This window comes from Aythya marila (genome assembly GCF_965140915.1).
Source record: "Aythya marila genome assembly, chromosome: 2".
NCBI classification, from domain to species: domain Eukaryota; kingdom Metazoa; phylum Chordata; class Aves; order Anseriformes; family Anatidae; genus Aythya; species Aythya marila.
In genome coordinates, this window is record NC_139043.1 from 285,947 (window position 1) to 310,938 (window position 24,992).

General features: G+C 60.2%; 1 protein-coding gene across 3 annotated transcripts in view; it reads right to left on the reverse strand.

The window, feature by feature from the left end:
* Window positions 1-692: 692 nt before the first annotated feature.
* The window catches only part of AGAP3 (ArfGAP with GTPase domain, ankyrin repeat and PH domain 3), a 131,002-nt gene continuing 106,702 nt past the window's right edge, over window positions 693-24,992 (reverse strand). For all 3 annotated transcript variants that reach the window (XM_082753944.1, XM_082753943.1, XM_082753942.1), the window contains 7 exons: window positions 19,916-20,089; window positions 15,386-15,547; window positions 4,844-4,998; window positions 4,264-4,354; window positions 3,568-3,790; window positions 2,254-2,509; window positions 693-1,992 (listed from right to left, as the gene is read on the reverse strand). In XM_082753944.1, coding sequence (XP_082610070.1) covers window positions 1,765-1,992; window positions 2,254-2,509; window positions 3,568-3,790; window positions 4,264-4,354; window positions 4,844-4,998; window positions 15,386-15,547; window positions 19,916-20,089 — 1,289 coding nt within the window. In that variant the 3' untranslated portion in view covers window positions 693-1,764. The remainder of the gene's footprint in view (window positions 1,993-2,253; window positions 2,510-3,567; window positions 3,791-4,263; window positions 4,355-4,843; window positions 4,999-15,385; window positions 15,548-19,915; window positions 20,090-24,992) is intronic.

Below are 24,992 nucleotides of genomic sequence, written 5' to 3' on the forward strand. Positions count from 1 at the left end.
TGAGAACGGTCAGACCCCGCGCCAGGACCGGGATGGGGACCGGCAGCAGGACGCTGGCACACATGGAGATGAGTTATGGGCCGGGGGAAGGGCCTGGGCCATCACCGGCAGGCAGCAGCGGGGCAGCCCCTGCCACGGAGGAGGAGCAGGGCTGGAAGGGGATTGCGGTGGAGAATTTGTGGCAGCGGGTCCAGGGGGTGTCCTGATGTGTCCTTTCCTCCCAGCACCACCAGCCCTAGCCCAGCGCCCAGTGCACAGCCCGTAGCATGGCACAGTGCACAGCCTGGATGCAGGCATGGCAAGGGGGGGGTCAATGGATCCCCGTGGAGCCAAACCACCTCTGTTTAAACTCGCTGTACTGTGTTGAGGGACCAACTGGTCCCAGCGCTTTTGATCTGGAGTGTCCCCTGCCCAGTGCATGTCTGTGATGTGCCCGTTCCCAATCCCACTGCACATTCCCTGGAACACGTCCCTGTGGTATCCCACAGCACCCGGGGATGCCGTGACACAGCCACGGGGGGGCCCAGCTCAGCCCAGCGTGCTGGTTACCAGCTCCGGAGCTGGAGAAGGAAGGGCTGGTCGTCTGCCAGTCTGGGCTGAAAAAACACCAGAGCTCCTCAAAGCAGGAAGAAACATGCTGGAGGCTGCACTGGAGGCCCAAAAAGCAGCACGCAGAAATGCCAGGCTGGCAGGAGGTGGGTTGCTTTATTGGCCTTTATCTCCTTTGCTGCAGGTAACACACACAGGGCAATTCATGGCAAAGAAACAGTATATACAGAGTGTCCATATAAATATTTCCAATGTACATTTTATACACGAGTGATGGAGACGTTCCACAGCAGCGTCCAAAGCCTCGGAAATTCCAGCACTCAGCTGCAGGCTTGGCCCAAAAACAAGGGAGATGCTCATCTCCTCTCTCCTCTTGCTCAGCCGGAGTCCAGCCCCGCCTGGGCAGCAGCAGGAGCCAGTGGGGATGTGCTGTTGGAGACACTGTGTATGGCTTTGGGGCTTGAACCTGGAGGGACAGTGACTCTACAGACAGACAGACACAGCTGGGGGGCCCAGGGTGACAATCCTCTTGCCCTTCTGGGTCACCAGGGAGGCTGGGAAGGTCGACGTCCATGGGATTGCATGAGAGAGATGCTCCCTTTACATCAGCACGCAGGGGAGCGGTACCAGCGAGGGGATCCCTCCTCTACTGGCCAGAAGCATAGAGGAACAAACGGGGGTGGTGGAGAAACGTGCACCTACCACTGCCCCCCACCTGCCCCCCCGCACTGGGGTGCACAGCACAGGAGGGCAGGAGGGACGTGTCCGAGCTGCCCTACTGCCCAGGAGAGCAGGTGCAGCGACCGCCACCCCCAGTACCGGCTGTGCAGGAGGGCAGCATCCCCAAACCGCTGCAGCCCCTGCACTATCTACAAGTGAGTGTGGTGGTGGGGAGGCACACAGAAACCGCCTCTCCTCCCCCTGTACCGGTCATGAGAACAGGGTGTACTGAATCCCCCATCCTGGTGGCTGTGGGGCACCTCTGCAGGCTGACAGCTCTGGGTCTGCACAGCTCCCCCTTTCCAGCTGCACAGGCAGAATACACAGGACCCAGGCAAAGAGTAGTGTGCTGCTGGCTGCCCGAGCCAGAACAGGGGGCCTGGCGCAGGATGAGCACGGTGGGTGCAGTGAGCGGCCCCTTGGACGTGCTCTGGTGGCCTTGGACGCCAGCAGGGCTGGAAGGAGCCGCACGGTGAGTGGAGGGCCTGAGGGGAGCTAGACGGCACTGGGGCTGGAGCCGAGCTCAGCCAGCAACGTGGTGCAGGCGTTGTTGTTGGCGTTGGTGTTGCGGCGGGGCAGGCTGGGGGTCAGCGTGGTGACGGCGCTGTCGCTGGGACACCCGTGCTGCAGCAGGATGTCGATGCACTCCTGGCTGCCGGCTCGCCGGGCATAGGCCAGCGGGGTCAGGCCCCGAGCGTCCCGGCTCTTCACATCCACCCCGTACTGTGCAGGAGAGAAAGCGGCTGTCAGCAGTACCACGAGGCCCGTGGGCACGGGGCTGGTGCAGTAAGAGCACTGGCACCGGCAGAGGGGCTCCATGGCACTAGGGTGGGCAGACAGGGAAAGATGAAGGGTGGCCAGGGCAGTGCCCTGCAGGAACACACAGGAAGAGGATGGACAAGGGGTATCCCCAAGACCTGGGGGCAGGGAAGCACCGGGGCAGGCCCAGAAGGGCTGCGGTGGAGGCTGGGGGCCCTGCCTTACCCAGATGAGCAGCTGTGTGAAGACTACGTTGGCCATGGCGCAGGAGAGATGCAGCGCCGTGCGCCCGTCTCCGTCCCCGTAGGTCTCATTCACCTCCTCCTTGGTGCCATGTGCCAGCAGCGTCACCACGAGGCGCAGGTCATCCTCCACCACTGCCCGCAGCAGCTGCTGCCCCAGCGGGATGTCCGACTGGGGCAGTGGAGCCAGGAAGAGCTTCTGCTCATACTTGGCCCGGATCCAGCGCTCCTTCTCCTCCCTGCCAGGTGGGACACCGTCACTGTCACCAGTGGGTGCTGTGTGCACAGGGGACCGGGCACCAGCACCGCTACCCCAAACGCACCGCGTGTCAGCAGTGTGTGTGTGTCACACGCAGGCATCCTTGCGTGGTCCCTGCTGTGTCCCATCACACACATGTCTGTCACTGGGGCCCTGTGCGTGTCACTCTCCTCCAGGCCCCGGCCTGACACACACAGGTCCCACTGCACCTTCTTAGGGCTCCTGGTGTGCCCTGTGCACTGAGGGCCCTGCACACACAGCTCCTGCATCCCACAGCCCGACCCCATCGAGACCACTCCGCACAGGGACACCCGCACCCCACGCTGGCGCCCCGCACGCTGTCCTGCCTGTCCATTACGTGCCAGCCTGGGGACTCTGTCCCGTGCCTGCGTGCGGGCCTCGGCCAGCGGCAAGAAAAGGTTAGCTGCTGCGCACAGCAGCCCCGTGCCACGGGAGGGCCTTATCGCTGCTGCCGTCTCGCCTGGTGCAAACAAAGGCTGCGGCAGCGTCCGTCCCGCCTGGGGCTGCGGGGCCGGGCGGATCGATGCGTGCCGTGCCGCCGCTATCTGCTGCCATTCTATCCATCTGCATCTGGCGGGCGGCCATCAATGCCCCGCGCCGAGCATGCTCACTCCCGCCGCCCCCTGACCCGCTCTTATCCGTTGATAAGCCTCAGAATGGGCTCTTGTCGGGATGAGTGACAGGAGAGTCGCTCCGATAGGGACAGACAAGGGCCTGAAAGGGACGCACCCCTGAGACCCACACGGCGCTGCCAAGCCGGCTCTGTTAACCCCTTCTGCTTTGCAGCCGGCCGTGGCTCCAGCAGCCATCGCGTGCCATCGGCTGGCCACGGGGGAAGCAGCAGAGGGCTTCTGGTGTCGGGACAGCAGGCAGGACCCAGTCACTGGAGCAGCCTGTGGGTTCCTGCCCACCGCTCCGCTGGGCTGGCTGGCTGCTCCCAGCCTCCCTGGTGCCCTCAAGCCTCCCGGTGTGGTTGCCTGAGAAGCATCTCTGCAGTCCCCCCCCCATCTCCCTTACCGGCTGCTCTCAGGGGTGGGTTTGGGGTAGCCTTCCACAGCTCCTTCCCAGACAGCGTTGGCCAGGGCGTTGCCGATGGCCGTCATGACCATGAGGAGCTCGCTGGGCCAGTCGTCCAGGTCCAGGGAGCGCACGCGGGACAGGTGCGTGCCCAGGTTGCGATGGATCCCGGAGCACTCGATGCACATGAGGGAGCCCAGGTTCAGACTCGCCCAGTCTGGATCTGCAGGTGGCAAGACCGGGATCAATGGGGCAGAGTTAACGGCAGCATGGGCTCACTGGCCCGTCTCCCCCTGTGACCCCACCAGCTCCCTTCCAGACGCAGTGCCCCCAGCAGCACAGGGAGCAAGGACCCCAGGATGGTCAGAAAGGAGCCACAGACCAGCACAGAGGTGGGTGAGTGCCACAGGGCACCTCCTATCCCTGAGGAACGGCTCCTTGCAGGAGGGGACAAAACAGCTCCACAGAGCAGGGGACCCTCAGGACCCTCAGGGTTAAGGGAGGTGGTGGCAGAGTTCCCTTCCCTTCCCTTCCCTTCCCTTCCCTTCCCTTCCCTTCCCTTCCCTTCCCTTCCCTTCCCTTCCCTTCCCTTCCCTTCCCTTCCCTTCCCTTCCCTTCCCTTCCCTTCCCTTCCCTTCCCTTCCCTTCCCTTCCCTTCCCTTCCCTTCCCTTCCCTTCCCCTCCCTTATCTCTTACTGGGGGCATCGCAGTCCACACAGAAGCTGTTCCCACGCGCGGTGCGGACGGCCTGCATGGCCTGTGCGTCACCCTGGCTGCCCAGCCGAGCCTGCAAGGAGACCGCAGGAAGCCCTTCAGGCCAGGCTGCCCCCCCTGTGCTCTCACCGACCCCCAAAGGCTGTCAGGGAGCACCAGGACCATGCTCTGACAACACGGCTGGGGGGTCGGGGGGTCACTCCCTGTGGGGGTGCTCACACACAGCCTGGAGGGATCCCCACGTGTGGCTGGGGGCAGCCGGGGGAGCAAGGGCTGGAGGGCCAGGACAGGGAGCGAGCAGCAGGGCTGTGGAGGGGGGAGCAATGCAGGAGGAGCTCTGTGGGGCCACAGCCAGGGTGGGGAGGGGACGGGGAACTCGGAGAGGGGACAGAAACCCAAAGAGGGAGCAGCGCAGTCCCAGGGGTGGGATCCAACCCTGCCTGGGAGCAGAGGGATCAGGACTGGAGCCAGCTTGGATAGGCAAGCCTGGAACAGGCATGGATGCAGCGAAGTGGGTGACAGAGACGTGGAACCCCAGAAGAACTTGGCCGAAGCCTCCTACCTTGTTTTTGCTGCTCTCGCAGCCCTGCAGGCTGGCCAGGATCTGGCTCTCAATGGCCTGGACCCAAAGCTCTCGCTCCTCAGATGTTGAGGCCTCAAAGAGCCACGTCTGGCCCGTCAGGGACACGATAATGAACTCAAATGGCTCATCTGGTTCTGGAAGAGAAAGGCGTCCGCGGCACAGGTCAGGGAAGGAGAGGGCTGCACATGGCAGTCCCTGGGGGCACAGCAGTGACCACGGGCAGGCCATGGCCAGCAGCGTCCTGAGCTGGGACAGGCAGAGCCTGCAGGGAGGACCCGGAGCTCTGCCCAGCCCTGACACTGCTTGCACAGCTCTGCCTGTGTGGGCTTGCTCCTCTGCACATGAGCAGCCGTGGCACGTCCCACCCTCCAGAGAAAGCTGCTGGTCTCCTGAGCGGTGGGAGCAGCCCCTCTGCGGGTTGCTGCCCCAACAGCCCCGCTGCTCCTGGGGGCAGCCTGCTCCAATGACCCCCCAGCCACTGCTCTGCGCAGCACCAGGCTCTGTGCCCACCAGCAGCCCCAGAAGAGGCAGTCCCAGAAGATGCAGCCTCGTTATTAAAGACCTTCCCGAGCTGTGAAACACGTGGAACCGAACTCCTGACTTCTCATCTTCGGGGAGAGCATCTTTGCTGAGCCCCACAGGCTGCTTGGAGGGCAGGCACCCAGAGGGCAGGTTCGAGCACCCTACAGATGCAGGCTGCCTGGTGCGTGCTCGGGGAGCTCAGAGCACAGGCACCGGGTGGCAGAGCTGGCAGCACGGGCAGTGAGTTCCTGGTGAAGTACCTTAGACCCCCTGGAGCTAAGGAAATAGCCCCAGAACAGCCAAGTAGGATGAAAAGCCAGGCTTAAAATGCGGTCTTCTCTGCCTGCTGCTCTGCCTGCTGTAACTCCCTCCCAGCCCGGGCTGCCCGAGCTGGGCTCAGCCCTGGCCATCCCACCCCACAGGGGTAAGAGCCGAACGTGGGGCGCGCTGCCTCCTCCCCACCCAGGCACCAGCATTTACCTTTTATTGCCAACTTCAGTAGTTAGTGCAGTAAATGACTTAACTAAGCGGGGCCTGAATGGAATGACTAATAAACGTTATGTCACAGCACACGCTTCAGCTCATAGCAAAATGATTTGTAATTACCTAATTAGCGTTATGCAAATAACACCCTCATCTCCATAATGTGCCTTCCCAGCTCTCTATTAAAAGCAGGGAGTCAACTGCACGGCTCCAGAGGCAGCGCAGAGGCCGAGGGGCGCAGCCCGGTCCGCGGCAAGGCAGGGGGTGGGGGTCCCGCGGGGCAGACCTGGGGGGTGCCAGGAGGGCTCCAGCTGCGAGGGGCAGCCAGGAGGAACCTGCAGTGCCCAGGCAGGAGGCGGCTGCCAGCCGGGTCCCGTCTGCACCACCACAGGCACTGCACGCCTCGGGGGCCACTGGGCAGCGTGGTGGGGGCTGGACCAGGCTGTGTCCACAAACACCCCCTCCGAAAATGCCTGCAGCCCCGGAGAGGCTCCTCGAGGAAGGACAGCTTAATGGGGGAGGGAGGAGGCACAGCCCTTCCTCCCTTGCTAGGCTCTTGCCTCCTTTGGAGGCACCACCGCCGGCGTTAGCACGTACCAGGCGCAGCACCCACCCCTCTTCTCTTTCCACCCATGTTCACCTGCTCACTGCAGAGCCACCTGAAGGCAGAAGGCTGCTCCTGCTGCTGTGCCCTGGTGGAGAGTGCCATGCTCCTCACGGCAGGCTCAGGATCTTGCATTTCTTGGGGGTTAAAACCTAAGTGAAACCTTGCTGGGAAGATGCCTGCCCCGTACCATTGCTGAGGGCACTCCGTGCTGTGTCCTGCACCGAGCACAGCAGCACCTGTGGGGACTTTGTGGGGGCCTGGAGGTCATCAGTGCTGATGGGATCGACCGGTGCAGGAATGCAAGGCCTGGCCTCCAGGGAGGACCAAATGACTCCAGGTGAAGTGCCAACTGGTTTGCCCTTACCAGACAGGAAGGGGAAGCTGTTTCATGCACTTCATCCTGGGCTCAGCTTGGGACTTCTGGGGAAATGTGGCTGCAACTGCCCGGGGCAGCAGCAGGGGACACGACAGGAGGTGCTGGCGGTCACACGGCCAGACCCGTACCCCTCTGTGATGCAGTTGCCCCACAGGGAGATGAAGCTTGCCCAACCTTTTGTCCCTCCCTCCAGCTCCCATCACTGAACAGACACCACAAAATCACTGCTCTGGGGAGCTCCCTGCAGGCAGCACGCCTCCTACCCTAAGGACGTTTGCTGTGCAGGCTCCAAGGGCTGCAAATGCCAGCTCCAAAACAAGATTCTAGAAAAATAGACATCCAGTAACTTCTGAACAGAGGGAGAAGAAATGGGTGGTGACAGCCAAGTCACTGTCCCTGCCTCCCTGGCCAGACGGCGCTGCCCTGCCTGCGAGCATTGCCACACCCTGGGCAAGGGCCAGGGACACCTGATGGCAGCAGCAGTCCGGCGATGCAGGACCCTGCCACGGCTGCTCTCAGAGGGGTCCCCAGGCCCCTGCTTGGCTCCAGCCCACTCACAAGCCAGCAGCTGCACCCACCTCTTGCCCTGTCACAACCTGTCAGCAGGACCCGCAGACCAGGGCTGCGCTCCAGTTCTCCGAGGCAGTGCCGCCTGCCCCTGTGCCCACCCGGCGGTACAAGAGCACAGATCCCGGCCCCAAAAGCTGCAGGACCCATTGCTGCAATCTCATGCTGCCTGGGGCTACGCATGAATAGCCAAGGAGGAAGGGGTGGCACCTCTCCCTGGGGGGCAGTGGCTAGCCAGGTGCTTAGGAGAGCATTTGCAGTTCCAAAATCTTGGATTTGGCCACCCTGTTGGAGCAGTGATTGGCAAAGCTGCTAGCAGGGCACCTGCTTTATGGGGCCCTGTCCTCAGTTATGGGGCCCTGTCCTCAGTACACCTCTCCCATCCCTGGTCTGAGCTACCTGTGGCTGCTGTCAGTGTGTTGCAGAGCCCAGGCCAGCCAGCACCTGGACCCAGAGGTGCTGTCTGATGCTCTTCGGGTGCTGCGGGGCTGCTCCTGCTGCCAACGGGACCGCAGCAGGCAGGCTGGCAGGCTGCAGGACATGCTCGTGGCTCCTGCCATGGGCTCAGGCGACTCCATCAGCCTTGTTCCTCTCTCTTGCTTGCTCAGGACCTCTCCACTGAGCACAAACCTCAGCCCAAGCCCTCCTGCACCAGCACGCTCCCTGGAAGAGCTGAGGCCAATGCATGCCCGCTCTGCAGTGCCTGCCCCGTTAGAGGCCGCTCTGCGGGGATGCTGCACCGGGCTGGGCACCAGTCTCGTGGTCCTGTGCCTGGGATGTTCATGAGGTGGGGCAGGTGCTGCCCTCCTGCTGGGCTGCCCGTGCCTGACAGCGGGATAACAGTGAGATTTCTGGGGCTTTGGCCCCCCTTGGAAAGATGTTCCCAGTACTGCAGCTGGGGGCATCCTGAAGCCCTGGAGTACCCTGGCCCTAGCCCCCAGCAGTGGTCTGAAGCCCAAAGCCCCGGTGCTGGCATCACAAACTGCCGGACCTCTGTTCCCCTTCCTCCTTTGTGCTTCGTGGATTCCAGCTTTGCTCTGAACAAAGGGCCTGCTGCTCTCAGCACAGCCCTGGAGGAACTAACAAAGGACAACAGCTTTTCTTCCACACCAAGGGGCCTTTTTGCAGGAGAAAACATCCCTTTTCTTTCCTTGCAGCAGGGCAGGACAGCGCTGCAGGACCAGAGCTCTCCAGAGGCTTGGGAGCAGCTCGGCTCTGGGAGGAGAGCAGGGAGCTGCGGGATGGCAGCGGCAGAGCCACAGGCAGGGGCCGGCAGAGCTGGGAAGTGAACTGAGGACTCGGCGGCTCCCGTGGTGTGCAGAGCCGGCTTCTCAGGTGGTCTGGGACAGGCTCCTGAGCAACCTGGAGGGGCTGCGCAAGTTGGATCAGGTGAGACATCAGCTTCTGGGACAGCACGGGGCTTCTTCAGGTTCTTCTGGGGAGCGGCACAGATCTCTGATGCGGTGGGGGCATTTTTGGCCAGGTGAACGGGCAGCACAAAGCAGCTGAGGCAGGAGGAGTCGCACCACCTCTGCTGGTACAGATCTGGCAGCGAGCCCTGTGCCATGTGCTCGGGGAGGACAGCACCCGGCAGTGCCAGCAGCAGGGGAAGGCTCCGGTCCTTCCCTCTGCCCTGGGGCAGGGGCAGGGCTGGCCCTGGGTGAAGGCAGAGCCCCTCTCCCTGGCCGGAGGCTGCCTGCGGGCGTGCTGGTGGGAGTCCATTATGCCAGCTCCATTAGAATTAGTGGGCAGTGGAAATGAACGAGCTTGTCTCTCTCCCTCTTGATGATTTTTTGATGATGTTTTAAAGACTGAGCTCCGTGAAGAGTTGCTGAGCAGAGTATGGTGCGAGCCGGCTCTGCTAATGGGTGTTAACCCCCTGACCCAGCTCCAACGCTGCCCAGCAATGAGTGCTCCAAATGAGAGCAAAATTAACGAGGGCACTTCACGGCAGCCGGGACGGGCCGGGGCCAAGCAGCATCCAGACACAACCAGTGGCCGAGTCACCAAGCTGAGAGGGCTGGAGGACTTGTGCAGCAGCCTCGAGGGCTCACCCTTCAGCAGCCTGCCGTGGCAGAGCAGGGAAGCCAGCAGCCCCCACCGCCACCACGCCAGCCTTGGGAGGAAGCATCCCCTCCCGGCCAGCAGAAGAGCACCGTGGGGCTGGGGAAGAAACAGGAGAACTGAAATATCCTGCACACAGCGCCAGGAACCAGCACGGGGGGAAAGGAAGAGGCTAAGGGAACAGCCCTGCCGAGGAGCCAGGTCAGGACAGAGCTCGGCTGCCCAAAGGTGCCCTGGAGCTGAGGTGACGGGCAGAGTGCGGGACCTGTCACTGCTGCCTGCCAAGGCAGCAGAGGATGCTGGCGAGTGGCAGCAGCATGGGCAGAAGGGGACAGGAGCGTTGTGCCCACAGCTCGTGCCAAGATCCTTTGCTCTGCGCCCAGTGGGAGGAAGCACGGCTTTGAGCAGAAATGGTGCTTCGAGGTGGCTGGAACCACTCTAGCTTTGGTACTCAGCTGGGTGCAGGGATCTGTCCTGCTCTGCGAAGGGCAGGTACCCCACAGCGCAGCAGGACCACTCCAGGCACGGGGCTGCCCTGCGCTCCCCACGCCAGGCACACGACACAGGGCAGCACTTCCCAGGCTGGCAGCAGGGAGCTCTTGCCAGCCAGCACTCCAGGCACAGACAGCCCGCCCTGGCAGCCAGCTCCCCTGCTGGCTCCTGCCCCCCTCAGCGGAGACGCAGCCTTGTCCATGCTGGATGGTGCAGGATGGTGTGGGACAGTGTGAGATGGTACAGGACGCCTCCCCGTGCACCCCAGCCAGAGCAGGTCCAGGAAGGAGGTGGAGGATCCCCCCCACCACCAGCGAAACAAGGCATGGCCGTACTGAGCCATGCCCTGCTCCTGGGGCAGCCGTCTCCTCTTCCACCTCCTCTCCCCGTGTCCCGGCCACTTCCAGTCTCTCCTCCACGCCGCCCTCTCCTCACCCCATCTGTTCTCCCTTTGAGCTGGTGCAGCAGAGGCGCTCCTGGATGCCCTGGGGAGTGGGGTGGTCACCCAGGAGGAGGCAGGGGACACTTTCAGAGCGTGGCAAGTGGCAAGGGACCGAGGGCTGCTCCTGCCGGCAGTGGCCCAGCTTTGCTCTCATGCTGCTAAGTCCGTGAGGTGTCCAGGAGCTGGGCAGCCAGCAGGCCCCCCAGCCTCGGGATGCTTGTTTGCAAGCTGCCACTGTACCACATCATTATGAGGTGTTTGGGATATCAACAAATTAGCAGGCGTCTGGGAAGAGAAGGATGCAGCACCATTCGTAAATGTCAGCTCGCTGCCTCCTCATTTTGCAGATCATTAAACCCAATATTCCTAACCTGTATTAGTGCAACGGGGACAGGCCCCCTCCACAGCGACGAGCCGCCAGGAGAGCCGCAGCAAGAACATTGCTATGGAGACCCCACAGCGCTTCTGTCCCAGTGCCCCGAGACCCCCGCAGGGCCCCAGGCTGAGCTGCAGCCTTCCCACTGCCCCGGGCTGCCCGCCCTGCCCACGGGGCTCCGCGTGGGGCAGCAGGGCTGGGGGGCTCTGCGCCGTGACACCCGCACAGACACCAACACAGCCGGGCAACAGAGAACACCTTCTGGGGCACCAGGCGTGTGCGTGCACGTGTGCGTGTGTGCACGGAGGGGATGGACAGAGAAGGCAGCCAAGCCAACGTAGCCAGGAAGGGACGATGCTCCTGGGGGATGCAGGGTACACTGAGGGGTCGCCCCAGGGACCAGGGGTGTCACTGCTGGGTACCTGCTGCAGGGTGCGCAGGTGGCACCGTGGGGCTGAGGCACCAGCAGGGCGACACAGCATGCGTGTGTGCTGGGGACATGGGGAGGGAGGGCACTGATGGCACGGCTTCATGGCGTGTGCTCACAGTAACAGACACCGGCGTGTTAGGGGTGCACCTACAAGGGTCTCCTGGGGGGCAACACGGAGCCGTACAGGGCCCCAGGGACCCCAGGAGAGGGGCAGTGGAGGCGGGGATCGGCCATGGCCCGGTGATGCCCAGGCACAGGCTGCGTTCCTCCCGCCGGGATGGAGCAGGGGCTGTAACGAGCAGGAGAGACTTGTTAGCACTGAATTAAGAGGCTTGGCGGAAGGGAGCGCGGGTGACACAAGCTGTGTGGGGCAGGCGGGAGCTGAGCAATAGCAGCTGGAATCCCCAGCAATCTGCTAAGCGCAGCTCAGCCCCGCGCTCCCAGCTCGCCGAGATCGGCCTCCGACAGCCCCTGACAGTTGGTATTAATCACGCACATCGCCCCAACACAACTCTTTACTGGCCATCAATTTCCCGTGGGTTTTAAAACTAAAAAACAAAGACAAAACCGCGTCGTTTGGCCGCCACTGAGAAGCACATTAAGGGGCTGTCAGCTTCTCGCCATGCACCCTGCATCACTCTTTAAGCACATGAGAAGTTCATTATCCCCGGAGCTCTGGCAGCCATGGGGATGCTGGCGTAGGGAGCGTCGCGAAGGTGCTCCCGCCGTCAGACATGCTTGGTGGCTCCCGGGCCCCCCGCCCCACAAAAAGGGGCCGAGGTGAGGGGCATGGAGGCGGCTCGGCTGCAGCAGGGGCCCTGGGCTTGGCTGAGCCGGGCCGGGGCAGTGCTGGGGCAGCGCTGGGCTGCGACTGCGAGCGGACCTCCCCAGTGGTCCCTGCAGCCCGACGCCACAACCCCGGTGACAGTGACGGTGACGAGCTCTTCCCCGGGGCTGCAGCGCTCCTGACAGCCTGACACCACGTTTGCCAGCCTGTGGGTGCTTCCTGACAGCCTGCGCCGCACTCTCGGGTTTGGTGACATCCCCGGCAGCCCAATACCACGCTTGCCATAGTTTGCTGATGCTCCCTAGCAGCCTGACACTGCGCTCTCTTTAACATGCGACCATGTAAAAAAGCAACAGCTCGTTTGATTTATGATACTTCAGAACAACTAAGATTCAATTGCTCCGCACGTCCCTGGCTCTGATTACCTCCTAAATGAGATAAACTGATGGCAATTTATCCCCAGACCTCACCAACTTTCCCAGGATGCTAACCTGAGTCGCTTGTGCCCTGCACACGCAGGTTTGGGCTGGGCCCACCCCAAGGCAGCCTGGCTGCAGCCCGAGCCGCCTGCCCCTCAGTTCTTGTGCCTGGACAGCACCGCCAGCCAGGCTGTGATGGCAAGCTGAGCCTGGCCCCTGGCGTGGCCACGAGGTCTCCTGGCAGGAGTTTGGTCAGCCCCTGGAGGCAGTGACTGATCCCTGCACTGGCACGGTGCTGGGGCAGGCTCCTGGGGAGTCCTGCTGTCCCCCAGGCTGTTCCCCGTGTCCCTCCCAGGGTGGCATTCCTACCAGCACCGTCCCTGCCGCAGCACCATGAGCACCGGAGGGATGCCCACGTGTGCCAGCCTGGCCACAGAGCGCAGCAGCCCTGCTCTGTGCACAGCAGTTCTCGCACTTTCACCGTGTTGACTGTGTGAAAGCAAAAAGCTCAGCTGATCCCGCTGTGAAAAAAACTGCTGGTAAATGTTCAAAAGCAGCTAAAAAAAGATTCAGTGAAGAATCAGACGTACTTGTGGACACCAGCCCATGACATAAGTCATTGATCATGCCCGTGATGTGGGCATGCCTCTGCCGTGCCCTGGTGATTCCTCGCAGCCACATCCTCACCGCTCCCTCCCCATCGCCGTGCTGGAGCAGGCTCAGCAGCCCCTGCCACGTGTCCCAGCGGCAGTGCTGCAGGTCCCTGGGCAGGTCCCTGGGCAGGTCCCTGGGCAGGTCCCTGGGCAGGTCTCTCTCCTGCTCCCCATTCTGGTGCCAGAGGCTTCTGGCAGGAGCAGCGGTTGTGCGCGAGGTCTGCGCAGTGACAAATGAGGTTAGGTAACTGACACTTCACTGGGAAATGACGTTCCGTGTTGATAAATGCGAGGTAGTGCACATTGTAGGGAAAAAATACATTACTCCAACACATGGCAGGGTTCTAAATGATCAACCCCAGACAGGGCCTGGGTATCACTGCCCAGAACAATGCCATGGTCAAGGACCGGGACAGGGAGTAGCAGAAGACATCCCGATGCCCTCGGACACGTTATATGGCACGGCACCATCACTACATGCAGTCTCAGTCACTCCACGACCCAAGGACACTGACAAATGGGGAAGGAAAGCACAAGTGGGCACGTGTCTGAAATAAAACTTCCCGTGGAACGACAGAAAAACGGGGAAGGCTGGACTGGGCAGCCAAGGCAGGGGGCAACAATCAGCTGTCCTGATTACAGGGTCTGCGTCACCGCCTTATAAAAGTGTACCTGTTTGTAATTACTTTCTCCACTAAGAAATTGTATTTAATTTTGTGTAACTTCAGATCTCAGTCTCTGCACCTCCTTATGCCACCACCAGCTGCGCTGAACGGACCCTCAGTACCAGACTTCTCTCTGGTAACACCAGTCCTTCACTTCTCAATCTTCTTCCCAGCAAGCTGACTACTTTAATGTCCACATCATAAATACATCAACCACCCCCAACTGCATTTTGGGACCTTCTTTACAACTCTTTCCAGTATTTCCAAGCTCTTTTGTAGTACAAATTACAGGGTGAATCACAGCACTTTGGCACACACTTTCGTAGTCTCATGTGCAGGTGTAAGATCACTGCACACTGATATCCCACATTTCAGGTATGTACAGAACACATCTCTCTGTTGGTCAAGGTACTGGACTGAGAACTGCAAACTGAGGACAGACCTGGGGAAAGGCAGTGAAACCTCTGAAGAGTCAACATCTATCCATACTTTAAAAAGTACCAGCTTAACAACATGTAAGTACAAATCCTACTTCTTGCTCTCTGTGAGATGCTCAGGATGTCTGAATCAACCACCATGAAGGGAAAGTCTTCTCTAAGGTCTGCGCTTTTCAGGTGAAGCTCAACTACAACAGAAAATACTGAACAACAGAACTGCTGAACTCCCCTGCAGATCAGCACCACAATATTTCTAGGAGGGAGAACTGATGAAGAGTTGTTCTAGCACAGGAAACCTGGGCACTGTTTACAGGCTGAGCTGTGATTTGGAGCAAGATGCCAGGACGGCTGCAGTGTGCGTTGTTAGACATAGGCTAGGCTCCGCTTTCTGTTTTGTTTTACAGTGGTCATTCGTTTCAAAAGCTTGTACTTAATCCTTTTCCCCATCTTTAGCCATCCCATTTAAATCCTTATTTTGGTTTACTACAAAAGCATATCGGCTGCTGTGGGACACAGTGACTGAGGGCAAAATCAAATCTTAAAGCCTGAGGACTGCATTTTCCACAGCAGCTAACCATAGGTGTAGGCTTTGGAGAACATGGTTGCCAAGTTTTTCTCTACCTGGACAAATACAGATTACTTTTCACAAAGCTCCCTGCCAAGCTTCAAGTCCCTCTTCAGAAATCACAGAGATACCAACATTTCTTAACAGAAATACCATCAGTAATTCTCACATAGGCAAAGCAACACTTATACAGCTGAAGAACTATACTTCTTCAGCTGGTTTCCTGAAGCAGATGAACTTTTCCAAAAAACCCTCAGCTTGAGGCAGGTGGACAGCACAGGCCCTTTAAATGATGCAAGTGTGGCAAATTTACAGGCAAACCGTTAACAGGCTTTATGGCAGAAACTGTCTGTACACCTTCAGCAGTTAAGCACACTTGAACTATATGGTGTGCTCCCAGCTCTCCTAACACAGTTAGTAATTACTGCTGCCACTAATAGTCTGTGCAGTCACAGGCACGATGGCAGTCCTGCAGGCACTGCAGGTGAGCAGCCCTGGGCAGATCAAGCGGGGCTGCTTGCTTCTCCCTGCCAAAGCACCAGCCAGCTCGGACTCGGAGTGCCCCGAGCCCCCCGCCAGGAGGTGTTGGTGCCCAACGCACTGAGCTGCCCCCGGGGAGCAGACCGCCTCGCCTACCTTCTGCTGCTGTGCTGGGGCCATCGGGCCGAGTGGTCCCTGTGCTCTTTTTCCTGCGATGCTTCTTCCTGTTCGCATGAGGTGATGGAGGCGGCTCCAGCTTGGGGCTGGCAGCGTTGGAAATGTTCGGGCTGGAGCTGAGAGAATCGGCGGTGCCGTTAGCTGGGGACAAAGACAAAGAAAGTCACGTACAGTGAGACAGGGGCAGCCCGCTCCTCCCAGAGACAAGCAAGTGTCCTGGACACAGCGGCAGTGCTCTGCCGGGCTCAAAACCACCCGGCCCCACGAGGCAGGGCAGGAGCCACACACAGCCCTGCGGCAGGAGCAGCTCCAGCAGCCGGCCCAGCTCGGGGCCAGCAGGGTCCCTCTGCAGGGTCAGCCCGGAGCCACTCTGCACAGGGACTCAGCTGGGATGGGCAAGACAGGGACAGTGCTGGCACCAATGTGTTTGGGGCAGGCCCCCCAGGGGCAGCCTGACAGGGCACGCCAGCCAGCACATTACCAGCACGCACGGTGCAGTGGCAGCACCCGCTGGGCGATGCCTGCACCCTGAGAAGGGGCAGCCCGGGAGGTGCTCGGGGCCCTCCAGGTGCAGACCGCAGCCCCGGGACTCACAGCAGCGCTGTGGGAGCACTGCTCCCCCCAGCACCGCTCCGCCAGACGGGGTGACTGGGGTTGCCACACTCAGGAACCTAAGCATGATGGTCTCAATAGGCTTCCGATACGGAGCTGAAGAAGCTGCATCCCCAGCAGCAACGCACCAAATTTATCCTCAATCATACTGTTCCTTACAATTAATAGCAGAATTAGAAACAATCAGGGAGCTGCCTAATTACTGTCAATTAGAGCGCGCTAATCAAGCTCCGATCACACACACACACGCTGCCGCTGCACTCACCATTAAATGTCAAATTTCATTAGAGACCAGCAACAAAATCAAAAGCCTGACATTCAATTTCAGCAGCACACACAGCGCAGGCTTCCAATCAGCATAAAAATGCAGACTCCGGGGAAGGCAACGAGGCGCAGGAGCCCTTGCTGCACTGTTAACCCTCTCCGAAATGCACTCCTGTCTCTCCAGCATCCACCTACCCCCAGGGCACGTCTGGACACCCTGCTCCCATCCCGCCTCTGTCCTGGGCAGCTCTCTACGATAACCTGGCATCTCCCATCACGTCCCAACCTCCCATTCCCACTTTTGATGGCACCTGAAAGGAAGAAAGCAATCACGGTGGCTAACAAGGGCAGCACCCTCCAGCAGCGGGGACTGCCTGTGACTTGGCAAGCCCTTGTGCCACTCCAGCCTTGCCTCTGCTCTCCGTTTTCAGCCCAGTTCAGCCAGGCTGGCTCCCAGGGACTTGGTCCATCTCGCTGCAGTGGGATGAAAGCCCAGCAGTGGGGCAGAGAGGGCTACAGACAGCCAGCAGCTGCCCCATGCAGAGGTCTGGGTGCAGCCGCTGCCCCCCTCACACGGCTGGTAGAGGATGTGGTGTCAGAGCTTTTCCATCTCTGGTTTCTGCTGGATTTGATACACGCTATCAGGGTGTTTCTGTTATTTATCCACAGGGAAATAGCTCACCCTTGACAATTAAGAGAGAGAAATCTAATAAAATCAGAGTTCATTTTATAAATATGTATTACTGATGCTGTTCAGCAGGACTATGTGTGGAGCAGGTGTGAGGCACCTTCATCTCCCAGCCTGGATGTCAAAGGGGACCTGAACTTTCTTGTCTGAGGCTACCCGTGGTGCATCCAGCCTGACTCTGCTGCCCACCTGCTCATGACACCCCTGGGCCAAACCGTACACCACTGGCACCCTGCTCCCCTCCAGGCTTCACATGAAGGTTCTTCTGCAGCTTCCACTAATGCGCCTGCAGGCTGCAACGAGCCCGACACCTCCCACGTCCCTGCTCTTCTTACAGCCCAGCAGCTGAAGCCAAAAAGCTGGGGGCTGGGGGCTGCCAGGGCCTGCGGCAGGGGAAGGGGCAGAAGGAAATGTGCACCCTCCAGATCAGAAATGGATCTCTCCCCAGCATGACAGCAGCGAGCTCCGCCAACCCACCCTAGGGTTTCCAGGCACCCATCTCACCACAGGAACCCCTCCGTGTGCACAAGCAGCACCCTCCTGGTTCCCCTCTCCAAACCAGCTGGCCTTATGGCAGCCCCGGGTCCCCCCAGGTGGGCTGCAGAGGCTGCCCGATAAAGGACAAACAAACGTGCACCAGGGCACGTCTGCGCTGAGCTGTACATCTGCCATCAGCTTGCCAGGGTGCGAGAGGGGGAGGCAGCACATCTCGAGGAGCAGGCAGCCCACACCCTCTGCATGCACCCAGGAACCTCTTTGACTCTGAGCAGAGAAGCGTTGCACATCCTGCCCTGCTGCGGGGAGCTGGAAATCCAGTGCAGAGGTTGGGCTGGGGCTGTGCAGACCCTGCGACACGTGGGTGCAAGGGGCACGAGGTGGCTCAGCGGCGTGTGCCAGGCACGCTGCTCAGCTCGGCCCAGCTCCACACACAGGATGCACCCCGCCGAGGGTCCCACCTGCCCCCCAAAATGCTCCATCCCTCGCAGCCAGCACAGCCAGCAGCCTGCCGGGCATGCAGCCCAGGGCAGGGCAAGAGCCCAGGGACCACTCTCTGCTCACTGTGCCCCAAGGCCAGGGCTCGCTGCAGGGCTCTGCTGGGCCCCAGCCCCTCCTTGATGCCCCCCGAGCTCTGCAGACAGGAGGCTGGTGCTGAGGTGTTGGCTTTCCCTGCCGGTGTGCCAGGGACAGAGTCAGGAGCTGTGAGCAGATGCTGATGCTGCCCCAGGAGGTTCCCAGGACAGCTGGGCACGTCGCTCCTCGTACCTGCGGCCCCTTCAGCACAGCTCACCCAGTGACACCCCTGGGTGGCTAACACAGAGCAGGGCAGGGCGAGCCTGGCCCTGGGGCACAGCAGGGCACAGTGGTACCCATACAGAGCGGTCAAGAGGCCACCAGAGCTCGAGGCACAATTAGCACGAGTTGGCATTTCACCCCTCTGCGTCACGGGAAGAGGTGGCAGCATCTCAGCTCCGTGCGTGCCCGTCAGTGGCTGCTTTGCATGAAACAGGCAGCTTGCTCTGGGGTTGGGGAGCAGAGGCTGGCTCGCGGTTCTCTGACACCCCAGAGAGAGCCAGGGTGAGCAGAACGCAGAGCGCAGCCCTGTGGGGCCCTGCCGTGGGGCTCGGGGGGAGCATGAGGGCTGCCAGGAGGAGCAGCCCTGCAGGCCCTGCACGGGGGCTGTCCGGGCGGAGGCTCGGCTGTCCAGAATTCACCTGTGCAAAGGCAGCGTGTGTGCCGACAGCAGCACTGCCCGGCCGCCCCTGTGCACCACGGCTGACCTGCGGCGGCTCGGGGCCCTCCCGGCAGCCCCACAAGAGGTGGCTGCCACTGCGGGCACGGCTCCCGCAGCGGGGCTCAGGCCGTGGGGTGCCCTGTGCCCCTGCCCGGGGAGGGGGACTGCCTGTGGGGCTGCGCCCGTTCCCAGAGCAGCGCAGGGAGCAGCCCCCCCGCGCCCCACTCCTCGGGCGCTGGAGGAGCGGCGGCGGCCCGGCTGCGCCCCGTGTCCGAGGCGAGGGGCGGGGGGGCTGGCGGCACATTAATGCTCAGAGCTGCGCCCTTCCGCTCCCGTCGCCTGCGCTGCCCCATCAGCAGTAACAGTCTGATTAATTCGCTTCCAGCAGGGAGCTGATGGGGCCAATGATGGAGCCGCTGCATCAGGCGCGCTGAAATTGATAGTTTTTCACAGTTACAAATGAGGAGCCTCCTCAGCTGCAAATGGCGCCCGCACAGTCGGACTCCGGTAATGATCATAAAGAGGCTCTCTTTAAACTGCGAAAGCCCCTGGGACCGAGCGGGGGGGCGGCTGCCGCGCTAATGAGAACTACAAGGGGCGAGCAGGCATGGAAATGGCTCCTCCACTCTTGATGTGCATTTAACTGCTTTTTTAGTGCGGCGGCAGAGCCAGGAACGAAGGAGTGATGAATGCAGCACAAAAGCATTTATTTTCCAATTCGGCAAAGTGGCTACGTTGGGAAATGTATGAATTATTTTAATTCACTCAACTGTCCTGAAACATCACAGAGAGCGAGTGAGCGTGGGGGGAGGGGGCGGGACGCGCTCAGTGTGTGCACAAGAGACAGGAATTACTCCTATTCGTTCAACTGCCCCAAAACCTGGCAGAGGGGGATGCTGACGAGGAGCGGAGATGGGGGAAAGCGATGGTTTCTCCTTGCGCAGTGAGGCAAGAGGGGGGCAGGCAAAGGAAAGCGGTCAGAGCAGTCCTGCCGCGAAGGAGAGGTCCTTGCTTCACCATGCCCTGTGGGAGAGCTTCTCCTTGCAGCCTGGACGCTGCCTGCTGACCCTCATGGTGGTGGGACAGTCCCAGCACGCTCCCAAAGGCTGCATCTGACACCCCTGCACAACTCCTGGGCTCAGGACTGCCCCGTCACCTGAACAACCCTCCCCGCCTGCTGCAGCTGAGGGAACGGGGCAGGAGTGCTACTTACAGGGGTTGGGGCAGCTGCCGGGGATGGCCACGGCCTCGTTCCACTGGTCCGCGCTGGAGACGGAGTAGGAGCGCTGGTGCATGCCGTCAGGCTTCGAGCTGAAGCCCACCAGGTTGATGCCGCTGATGGAGCGCTCCGAGTGCAGGGAGGTGCTGCTGGTGGAGTGGGGAGCACCTGCAAGAGAGCCACGAGGTTAGCACAGACCAGCTGCTGTTCGGGAAGAAGGACACAATGGAAGAAGGCAGAGCTGTCCTGCACCCGATGTGACACGTCCCCAGGTGGCCCTGCGTGACAGGCTCTGTCTGGCTCATCTCTACCAAGTGGTGCCAGTGCATCACCCCCAGAGGTGACAGGCACTGCCCAGCACACAGCACTTCTCAGAGGGACACCCAAGCCAGTGGATCCCACCTCGGGGTTAGGGTTACCCAACGTTGCTGGTTCCCTACGTAGGGTTCCCTACATTGCTGGGACGCGCAGCCAGGCGTCCTGGCACGTAGCCTCCCCCTCCAGCCAGCTTTTGCAGTTGGAGTTCACCGTGCGCTTAAAATCTCCACCATAGCCTCAGGCACCTGGCCAAACACCAGCCCACCCCACAGCCCATGTGCCCGTCCTCTCTCAACTTCACTGCCTGCATGTCCCTAGAAAAAACCCTGCCTGGAGGCATCAGGAGTGAATAGGAAAATCCCATGGAGGACATCAAAGGGACAAGCAGGGGAGCAGACATCTGTAGGGATCGCACATGGGAGCACCTCTTCCCACTGGCTAGAACCCCCTTGAGCTGCAGCTCAGGAGCTTGAACCCCCAGGAAAGGAATGTTTTGGGGACCACAGGCAGCCATAGAAGACAAGGTCACTCACAGATTCAGAATGGGTCAAATGTTTCTGGATTACAATATCCACAATTTCTAAGGTATTGCACAGAGATACCCCTGCTGTTGGGGCTCCAGGCAATCTGGGAGGAAGACTCTGCCCCAGGGGTACTGATCCAAACCTGCCAACTGCAAGCACTTTCCTACACCTTACCCTCTCCTGCATTCAGCTCCAGCCACTGCCAGAACAAGCACTCTGGGATCTTGGGGTGAGTGAACCGTCCCTTTCATCCCTTTCCCTGTGCTGACACTATCTGTCCTCTGTCCTCCTCCCATGCCTGCAGGCGCAGGTGCTGAGCTGGGGCTCCCAGCCCAGCCCTTGTGGCTACGGGCGAGGGCAGGACTGAGGGCAGGATGAGGGCAGGACGTGCTGAGCAGCTTCGGCTGCAGAGCCCAGCAGGTGAGGAGAGCCCGCAGCCTGCTGCTGCCACCGGGCTGGCATTTAAATGGGGGCCGGTCACAGGAGCAGGCTGGAGAGCAGCAGATGAATCCTCGTGTGAGCAGATCCCTAGCTGGATCTGCTACAGCCAGGGTAGCTCATTCAACCGAGCCTGTGTCATGTAAAGTCAGCTTCATTTTGTCCTCCAGCACCTCAGGGCAGGACCTTCCAAAAAGAGCAGGGCACTGTAAACTCCCCATGTGCTGCCCCAGGTTTTGTGCAAGAAGTTATGTTTCTGTTACTGTACAAGACGTTATGTTTCTGTTGTGTTATGTCATTGTACAAGAAGTTATGTTTTCTGCCAATTCCACAAAAACCTAAAAAATGTGACTCGACTGTCACCAGTGCTAGAGTGCTGCCTGAGGCTGTGGAGCACCAGAACTTCATCTCGGGAGGCCCAGACCTCTCCTCACAGCGGGCACTGGCTGCACCGGGTGGCCAGGGCACAGGCTGAAGGCAGGGCGGGTGCCCCTGCCCTCTTCTCTGGCGCTCCTCGCTGCACAGCACAGGGGCTGCCTGCCCTGCCGGGGGTCCCAGCACCCCGCCGGGGGTCCCAGCACCCCGCAGTGCTGGCGCGAGGCCGTGGGGCTGGGTGCCCGTGGCCCCGAGCCACCCAAGCGCGGTGCCGCCGCCTTGCCCGCCTCCAGCCCCGCTGCTGCACGCTCCCCCTCCCTCCCTTGTTCAGCGCCACAGAAACACGTGTAAAACCATGACACTGACTTTGCCTCTAATTAGCCCTTAATTTACAAGACACACTCGGAAGGGTAATTAGCTGGCGCTCTGCTCCTGACTGCCGCATCCATCTCCTCTTGCCTCCTCGTGGGAGGGAGCCTGCTGCCACTGGAGCAGGGACAAGGCTGCTCTCCTGGGACCAGGAGGGGCTGGGTCCTGGGAACCAGGCTGCTGGGATGGGATGGGACGGGACAGGGAGAGAAATAGGGGAGGGGAATAGGGGAGGGGAAGGGAGGGGAGGGGACAGGCTGCCCCACATTTCAGACAGTGCTGGCCACCCCTGTGCCAGGCTGCATGCAGTGCAAGGTGTGCATTGCACAGCCAGGGGGGGGAGGGAGGCAAACATCGGGGTGCCGCAGAGGGAAGAACCCTGCAGAGCCCCGGAGTGCCCCAATTTGCTCCCTGAGCACCGGGAGCGCTCCCCACTGCAGGCACGTGCCCTTCCATGAGGCACTGGGCTCACGGTGCCCCTGTCCTGACCACAGCCGGGGACATATCACCCATCGCCACGGCCAAGCCACCCTCCAAACACATCCCATGGTGGGTGAGGACAGGCACAGAAGAGCGCTGACAGCGGGGAGTGCCCTGCTTGCCAGTGACCACCCCTGAGCAAACCACGTTGCTGGGGCAAGCAGCCACAGCTGCGGTGTGACCCGTGCCAGGCCCGCAGGACACGAAGCGCGTGCAGATGAAGATGTGTGGGAAACCCAACGATGCGCCCGGAGCCTGCACCCAGCATCAGACGCCCAGATCCGCTGCCTGCCTTGCCAGCAGCGTGTGTCAAGAAGGCACAAAGCTAATTTGAAAATTTAATTTTGCGATGACACGGTGCTGCTATGACTTCCAGGTACAGCATCCATCAAGCTCTGCAGTCTCTGCAGGAGATGCCTGAGCTTTCCACCAGGTGCCTGGACTCACCCAGCTGCAGAGGGCTGTCCTCGCAGCTCGGCTGCTCCCTCGGTTTGCTGACCTCTCGGCCGCCAAACTCCAGCTTGTCTCAAGGATCTGCAAGTCGGTCCCAGCAAGCCTAGAGCTCTCCAAAATCACACTCTTTGAAAGTGACACCACCAGCAGTTGCATGACAAGCTCCTTTTAAATCAGTCAAGTGAAGTGAAAGGTAAATAAAAGGGCTACATGTAAAATACTAACTGCGTCTCTGAGCCAAAGTCCCGGGAACTGAACTCTCCGTGACCCTGCCTACAGTCCCTCAAGCAAAGAAGCAAAGCTCTTCCAATCGCTGTTTCCTCAAAATTCAAAAAAAAAAAAAAAAAAAAAAAAAAAAGCCTAATTGATGACATAGCAGTAAATGGAAAATGACCTAAAAACTGAACATCATTTTTCACAGTGTGGAGCATGGCAGATGGGCAGCCTCAGTAAAACATTAGTTCACTGCAAACTGGAAATTCTTCATTAAGGTGCAGACACAGAGAACTGTGGGAAGGTGAGTTAGCACAAATGGGTGCTGTCAGTTGCGAAGGAGATACTTGCAGAGTCACTCGAGGACCTTTGGACAAATCTCATTTCATTTTTTCAACAGTGATTTGGCAAAATAATGCACAAGTTCTGGTGAAATTTGCTGGTGACATTATGTTGGAAGCACTCCCAGGACCAAGAAGATGAGGATATAATGCAGGATTTTGAAAAGTGAGCTAACAAAAACACAACAGAATTTATTTAGTACAAAGAGCAGAGATATGCACCCCAGAACTAACAGTCCTGATTCAGAAAAGCCTGGGAAATATGTACTGGTTTCCATGGGATTTGTATTACACCTTGGTGGCAAGAACTCTGCACTGGTCTGGGCTTCCTGACTGACACCACCGGAGCAGGAGGAATTCTGCGAGCACCACCTACACCTCACCGACATCCTCAGGCACATCCTACCACCTCGGGAAAAAAATAATTCAAGCTGCAACAGGTACAAACAGCAAAAGTGACTTTCCATTCCTTCTGACTCTTGTAGCCTACCTGCCCACATCCCACATCCTTCTGTCCTGCTCTGCTACAGACTGCCAGCAGAAACAGCACAAAACGGACAGACACGCTCAGTCACTTATTTTTTAATAGGAGTAACACTGCAATACCTACAATCTTGATAGCCCCACTCAGGGAAGGACGACGTACTTATCTTCCTTGAAATACAACAATGTGAGCAGCACTGAAGAAACCAAGCCGTGACCCCCCAGCTCCACCTCCACCACTGTCCAACACCCACTCCTGAGTAAGCTCACAGTGAGCCACATCACAGACTCACAGAACTGTTGATGCTGTCAGGGCCCTCAGGGTCCCTCTGGTCCCAGCCGTGCTCCAGCAGCCCCCGGAGCTGGTGCCCAGCCCCATAAGCAGGCGCTGCGGGAGCTGTGCAGGGAGCAGCCCCCAGCCCCTCTGGGGGCAGCCTGGGCCAGGGCTCCGGCCCCCACCCAGCATGGCCGTGCTGCTGGGGGGCAGGGGGAGCCTCCCGGGCTCCAGACTGGGCCTGGGGCCTCTCAGCACCTCCCTGCAGGTGCTGCCGGCCATGGCTGGGATCCCCGGAGCCTCCTCTGCTCCAGGCTGAGCAGCCCCAGCTCTCCCAGCTTCTCCTCGCAGCAGAGGGGCTCCGGGCCCTGTGGCATCTTCCCAGCCCCACACCGGGCTCTCCTCAGCGTGTCCAGGTCCCTCCTGCACTGGGGGCCCAGCACCAGACCTTGCACCCCAGGGGTGTCTCACCAGCATGGAGCTGAGGAGCAGGGTCCCCTCTGGGGCAGGGTCCCCTCCCTCTGCCTGGGGCAGTGCCGGGCCCCAGGCAGCCCGGGGCTCCCTCAGCCTTCCTTGCCCAGTGCTGGTTGCTGGCTCATGTCAGCATGTACCGTGAAATCTGAAGGCGCAGACCTCTGACCCGGTCACTGCTGTCTGGAGAGAGCTTCACTCTGTTCCTGTGCCGGAGCTGTGTTCTGGCCCTGCACAATTAGTCATGGATGGGGTCATCATCTTTGCCTAAGCAGGAGACTGGGCCTCATCCTGTGGATATAGCTTGGCCTCAGTTCTGTGCGCGTTCATCA